The sequence below is a fragment of the Eleginops maclovinus genome, chromosome 23 (assembly GCF_036324505.1).
Source record: "Eleginops maclovinus isolate JMC-PN-2008 ecotype Puerto Natales chromosome 23, JC_Emac_rtc_rv5, whole genome shotgun sequence".
Classification (NCBI taxonomy): Eukaryota; Metazoa; Chordata; class Actinopteri; order Perciformes; family Eleginopidae; genus Eleginops; species Eleginops maclovinus.
In genome coordinates, this window is record NC_086371.1 from 20,526,413 (window position 1) to 20,533,349 (window position 6,937).

The window sequence follows — 6,937 nt, forward strand, 5'->3', positions numbered from 1 at the left end:
TTTATCCCAACCGGTTAATTTAGAGCTCATTTGAATAACTTTATGTACTGCCGCTGGATATCTTACCCTATAATAAGTTTATTTCATCATGATTTATTTTATGAATTAGCTAATATTCTAAACCTAAAAAGTAACTAGTACCAAAAACTGTCAAATAAATGTAGAGTAAAATGTACAATATTGGCTCCTTAAATGTAGTGGAGTAGAAGTATAAAGTAGCATAACCTGAGAATACTAATGTAAAGTACAAGTACCTTAAGAAATTGTACTAAAGTACAGTACTTGAGAAAATGTTCTTTGTTACTATCCATCACTGCGTAATCGTAAGAATCAGATGTCGCAAACTTGTGTGATAGCGATATTACTGAAGCACCTACTATGCTCAGGTCATTTGTAAAATAAACTATAAAATGCAAGAATTGAGAAAAGAGACAAAGTAATAGTGTAAAAAAATGTATTTCACAATTGCATAAATAACAAAAGTACAGCACATTCCAGGAGTGAGACCTGCCCAATCCTTCCATCTGTTTACAGTGTTCACTTTAACAATCAACAATTCTGTGCAGAATACTGTATTTATATTGGCAACACGCAGTATGACCTCAGGTTCAAAGTTAGACATTCAAACAAAACAAAAAACAATCCACTTCCTTACAGCTGCTACGATTGGTCGACTACTCCGTTGACAGAAAAAATATTGAGCAGCGTTTATGAAAAGTGAGAGTAAAAGTGCAAGTAGCAAGAAATAGTAGTTTTCTCCGTCTCAATGGAGATGACCTTATCTTCTGTGTTTTAATCAAATTCAATGTTTTGGAATTGCTAAAACTCCCAAAAATATTCTGCAGATTCCTTGATAGTGAAAACAACAGTTAGTTGCAGCCATAACTAAAATAAAACAGTGCAACTCAGACATGTTTGAGTGCAGTCTAGGCCAAACCTTGTGCATATCGCCTGCCATTTAAGATCAAATGAACATTCAAACAAAAAACGATGTAAACAGTGAAACAAGGGTTACCATTTCCCTCTCAGTAGAAATCATGGATCACAGGGCTGGCTGAGGAGTACAGCTTCCTCTTCACCAGCCGGTACTCTGGTCTCAGCTTCAGCACCTTGTCCGTCTCAAATATGTGTTTGAGCGCCGGCCAGCCGTCGTTCTGATCTGCTCTGAGTATCACCGACAGTTCAAAGGTCGGCGTGACACTGGGGTCGATCGAGAAGCTCCCGACAGGCTTTAATCCTTCTTTGCCCTCAACGTAGACCTTGATGGAGGCGCCCCGGAGGCCGCAGGGCTCATCAGCGGAGGAGCGCACCACGTCCTGCCCTACCCGGGCCGTCATGTGACATGGCAGCAGCAGCACCTGGCAGTGGAGGGTGGAGGCTTTGGCTTCTGTGAGACAGAGTTCTATGTGCCGGGTCACAACCTGCTCCAGGAGCTGCTCCTCATGCTCCTCACCAGCGTCCATGTGGGCAACTGTAGAAAGAGACCAGGAGTATTGTTAGAAAATGTGGTAGGGCTGCGAAATTAATATATATTTTAATCAAAATTGAAAATTTGACTGAAATGGAATGGTAAAGGCAGAATATGCATTAAAATGTCACAGATATACCGGCTGACATGTTGCATTCCACTTCTATAGCTTATCAGTTGACAATTAGCATATTTTCTTATATTTAAATGTCTATACTGATTTAGTTTAACAGCCAAAGCCAAAAACTCCACTAAATCAAAGCATAAGAGATCGACCTCTGCTCTTCATAGCACTTTTGTCACTACTTTTATCACGTGATGTCTTGCAATAGTGCATTAAACTGCAGGAGTCATCAGAATAAAGACTATACGTCAGCACTGAGAGGAGAAGCATTGAACGCATCATCAGCTGATCCAAGACCTGCATCAGTTACGTCAGAAACATCCAGGTTACATTAGGTCAGCTCACTGATTGGTTGTGCCGGCTAGTTAGAAAGTTCTAGATGCTACAATATAGTCAGCGCATTAATATAAACAAAAATACTAAGTTTATTACAGTTTTATTTACCAAACTACATTACATTTTTTTTAACAACTTACCAGGTGAGTTCTCCCTGTCGTCGCAGCTCTCGACGCTGCCCCGCCGGGCAGAGTTCGTGCCTCTCCCCGGGGATGTGAGCTGGAGGAAATATTTTCCTATCATCTCTAAGACGCTTTCCTCCTCCGACAGGACGGGAAGCCCCGGGTTTCCAGAGAGCAGAGCCGCGGTATAGACCATCCTGATTGCCTTTTGTGAAGCTCCGGTTTCTCCTCCTGTCGTGTCGTCGTTATTTCCTCCATGTAGTAAAGTTAGAATAAGCCGCTGTGAGGGCGAGCGGAGGTTTTATACCGGAGGTGCGCTCAGTTGCATCAGCTGAGCTCCCGTGTGGGCGGGGCTAACTGTGTGGCTCACGCAACATGTCTGGACATTGCACAGAGGCCTATAGAGCTCCTGCGGTCACGTGACTTTTGGTTGGGAGCCACCATTTTGGCAGTCAACATGACCACCGGTGCCAGTGTTTTCTTACCGAGCGAGTATACTTCTCATTTTAATTCAAGTGAAATTCGGCTTTATAGTACAAAATTAGAGAGATTAAATATAAGCGACCCATATAATTCACCCGGTGTGCTTTTCAAGAGCATAACCTCCTGCTCTGAAGACGATGTACCCGACTTGCGCTACGCAGACATCCACAGCTATCTTGTAAGCTTTCCATCAGTGTACTCAGGAGACTCCCTCAGAGCGTACAAAAGCTTGGAGGCTTACAAATGGTGTCAGTCCGGCTTCGTAAACAACATTCAACTGTGGAGTCTTACATCCAAAAACTTCGGCATCATCACTGCAAGGGTAAGTATTAAATTATTCCAGTTTGATAGGCAGTGTCACGTTAGCATTGTTTGTTTATTAGCTTGGCTAGCTAAAATCCGGACTCAACGGATTATCACTCTTTCTCCCTACAAAATAAGAAGGAATATTTCAACACGGGTTTGTTTACCACTAGCTTGCTACAAGCTAACTTGCTAACTGGCTAGGCTGCGCCAGAGCCACACTTGTTGAGTTAAAAAGGGACATCACAGTGTCCGTTAGCTATAATAACTGGGTGCTACTTCTTAAATTAAACTAATTAAATTTAATTAAACTGACCAGAAACTTTTTGTAGCATTGTACTGTATTCCTTCACCCACCTGATATGAAGTGATCACTGCATAAGCGAAAGCCAACGGCCGGGGGTCCCATCTTTCAGTCTTTTTCTGAAGGCTCCTGGCTCTTTTAATCGCTCCAATCCACTTCTCCCTCCTCTCCGCGTCTTTAGGAATGCGATAATACGATACACCTTTCTTTTTCCCACGCCTATTTGTGCAACCTGGTGCACAGCAGTTATCCACCATCCTTGACAGTCTGCCAGTGCCTGTCAATTTACTGCCGCGATGACTGCCAAAATGGCTGCCCCTGTCGTATCTCGTCACGTGACCAGCATATATGACATCATCTGCAGGAGCTCTATGGAGGTTTACTGAAAATACGGCCTACTTTTAATTTCCCTTTTCTTTCTTATGTTACCGATATTAGAGCTAATTAATGTTAAGTAGTGGACTGTAACTTTTAAGAGGACCTTTTGTTAAGTTTGTAATTAATTACAAGCATTATACAGCCAAGCACTTGATTCCACAAATACTGAAAATGAAGTTGCCAGAAATACATTTAATTTAATTGTTATGTAAACGTTTTTAACAGAATTAAAATGATAAAGAAATAGCAGACCAACTAAATAAAAAGTCCTAACTAAGAAAGCTCAAATTAGCTCCATCCCAACCACCTACACTAATGCAGCTTTAACATTAAATGGACCCAAAGTATACTTTTTAAGTAATAGCACAACCCCCATGAGTCATTGCTTAATAATTATTTTACTTTTGATACTGAATTAAATTGGGTAAATCAAATGATAACACATGTATTATTTCACTTTTGTTAGACTAAATGTTCAATAAAAACTACTGATGGATTAAATCAGTCTGCGAATGGAAATCTACCAGCATGACTGTTATATTACAGATTAATCTAGGTTAGTGTGTTCTAAATATAAAATAAACTGTTTGCTCTGGGCGTAGAAAAGTTTGTAACCACAACATCCTTTATTATACAAGCGACTATTTTGGCTAATAAATGAATAATTACAACCTACTACTAATGCGTATGGTTTATATGCATTCCATAAGAATATATGTAAAGGGAAATACAATTTAACGCAATGTTTTATTTACTAATGTCAGTGCAATCATAAAAATATGATTAAAAGGGAAAGGAAAAAGCTCTCTTTGTTTCAAATCTAAAGAGAACAGTCAGTACTGAGTGTCTTTCAGGGGATTTTTTGTGTGGTGTTTTTAAGTTCCTCTGACAGGGCAGACTGTAAGAAATGCCACACATGTTATTTCTGTATTTAAGAAAATCCTAAATGCCACTGTCTCTTGAAGTCCGAATGAATAAATTCTCCCTATTTCTGTGCACTAATACTGCTTATTTCATGCATTACTTTACTAGGTTCTTACTTCATGGAGAGGTACGTTTTCTACTTTGTTGTTCAGTATTTTGTCATTCAATTACATGTCAATCATTTGTAAAAAATAGGCCTTCTGTCTCTTTAAAAGTATTTTGGGCATGAATGAATAACAGTGGAGAAATACTGGAGCCGGAGGTAACCTTCGAGATGGGACAAACAGTGTGACCCCTGATCTGCTGTAAGCATTGATTATACTAAGCTTACTTTAAAGCGTAACTTTGATCTCTTAATATACCCTTGACTTATTGGAATTTTACAGTACTCATCACAGTGAAACATTTCAAATACTAGTTTTCCAGAATTGTTGGTTGTAAAAACAAATGTAAGACTCAGTGCATGCACATGAAATTCCTGTGTGGCTCGGTGTATTTGTGTGTGTGAGCACGTCGACTCCAGACAAGGGGGCATGAGTCCTGCCTTACTCACAGGTGAGTCACAAAGTGTGACAAACTACACACACCTGGTGGAGCATTGGACATGTAGCAACTAAACACAGGGACTATTTTCTTCTCCTCCCTCTGTCTGATTCATGCGACCCATTACACCACATGAGATATTAACCAAAAATACATCCACAGTTCATTATATTTTATTTTACAGAAATGAGGACCCAAAAACGTGAAAGTTAGTAAATGCATGTGTGAAGAATCTGTTTTAAATGTGATGTTAACATTTTATTGATCAATTGAAATAGCATTGTAGTCCAGACCCTGCTTACATCACTGACTTCTGAGCCTAAATGTGACATAAATTCAACATTGGGATTTTTGTTTAATATGTTCTGTGTGTTGTGGTTTAAAAGTGTATTATATGCACATTGCAACACAGCTTTTAGTTTCTGCCCCGGCTTTTTCTACACATACATGTTCATGGATGTGTAAACAAATGTTTATATACAACAAAAAAAGGAATCACATTTACCTTTTATATTTCCGGAGTTTGAAATATGCATCATTTTGCTATTGTTTGGTTACATAAAGATCTTTTTTAAGCATAAAGCAAGATTATGATAATAGTTGTATTCATTAATAAAAACAATTTGATGTATGTAGCATGTTATTTAAAAAAAAAGTCTTATCTCGATTCAAATATAACATTACAATGATCATATTTAATTCAACATACATCTTAACTTTTTTTTTTTTTTTACAGAGACGTTGCTGGATCCTTCTCGAACCTTCTTGTATGGTTAGATACACTTACACAGGTCACACCTACTTGCACTACCGCCAAACTGTGTTTATTGTGTCGAACATACAGTGGGGCAAAAAAGTATTTAGTCAGCCACCAATTGTGCAAGTTCTCCCATTTAAAAAGATGAGAGAGGCCTGTAATTTTTATCATAGGTATACCTCAACTATGAGAGACAAAATGAGAAAAAGAAATCCAGAAAATCACATTGTCTGATTTTTAATGAATTTATTTCAAATTATTGTGGAAAATAAGTATTTGGTCAATAACAAAAGTTCACCTCAATACTTTGTTATATACCCTTTGTTGGCAATGACAGAGGTCAAACGTTTTCTGTAAGTCTTCACAAGGTTTTCACACACTGTTGCTGGTATTTTGGCCCATTCCTCCATGCAGATCTCCTCTAAAGCAGTGATGTTTTGGGGCTGTCGCTGGGCAACACGGACTTTCAACTCCCTCCAAAGATTTTCTATGGGGTTGAGATCTGGAGACTGGCTAGGCCACTCCAGGACCTTGAAATGCTTCTTACGAAGCCACTCCTTCGTTGCCCTGGCGGTGTGTTTGGGATCATTGTCATGCTGAAAGACCCAGCCATGCTTCATCTTCAGTGCCCTTGCTGATGGAAGGAGGTTTTCACCCAAAATCTCACGATACATGGCCCCATTCATTCTTTCCTTTACACGGATCAGTCGTCCTGGTCCCTTTGCAGAAAAACAGCCCCAAAGCATGATGTTTCCACCCCCATGCTTCACAGTAGGTATGGTGTTCTTTGGATGCAACTCTGCATTCTTTCTCCTCCAAACACGACGAGTTGAGTTTTTACCAAAAAGTTATATTTTGGTTTCATCTGACCATATGACATTCTCCCAATCCTCTTCTGGATCATCCAAATGCCCTCTAGCAAACTTCAGACGGGCCTGGACATGTACTGGCTTAAGCAGGGGGACACGTCTGGAACTGCAGGATTTAAGTCCCTGGCGGTATAGTGTGTTACTGATGGTAGCCTCTGTTACTTTGGTCCCAGCTCTCTGCAGGTCATTCACTAGATCCCCCCGTGTGGTTCTGGGATTTTTGCTCACCGTTCTTGTGATCATTTTGACCCCACGGGGTGAGATCTTGCGTGGAGCCCCAGATCGAGGGAGATTAGCAGTGGTCTTGTATGTCTTCCATTTTCTAA

At 39.8% G+C, this 6,937-nt stretch overlaps 1 protein-coding gene across 1 annotated transcript; it reads right to left on the bottom strand.

Annotated features, from left to right (window-relative positions):
- Positions 1 to 437: 437 nt before the first annotated feature.
- On the bottom strand, positions 438 to 2,330 carry si:ch211-39i2.2 (DNA damage-inducible transcript 4-like protein-like). Its single transcript, XM_063877014.1, has 2 exons — positions 2,069 to 2,330; positions 438 to 1,471 (listed from the first exon to the last, which is right to left on the bottom strand). Exons 1-2 carry the CDS (start codon positions 2,244 to 2,246, stop codon positions 1,026 to 1,028), a joined length of 624 nt encoding a protein of 207 aa, XP_063733084.1. The 5' UTR covers positions 2,247 to 2,330; the 3' UTR covers positions 438 to 1,025.
- Between the last annotated feature and the right edge of the window lie 4,607 nt (positions 2,331 to 6,937).

Coding starts and splice junctions, on each gene's coding strand:
- si:ch211-39i2.2 (XM_063877014.1), bottom strand. CDS start 2,246: ATGGTCTATACCGCGGCTCTGCTCTCTGGAAACCCGGGGCTTCCCGTC. Junction 1,472..2,068: donor CGACAGGGAGAACTCACCTG/GTAAGTTGTTAA, acceptor CTCTTTCTACAG/TTGCCCACATGGACGCTGGT.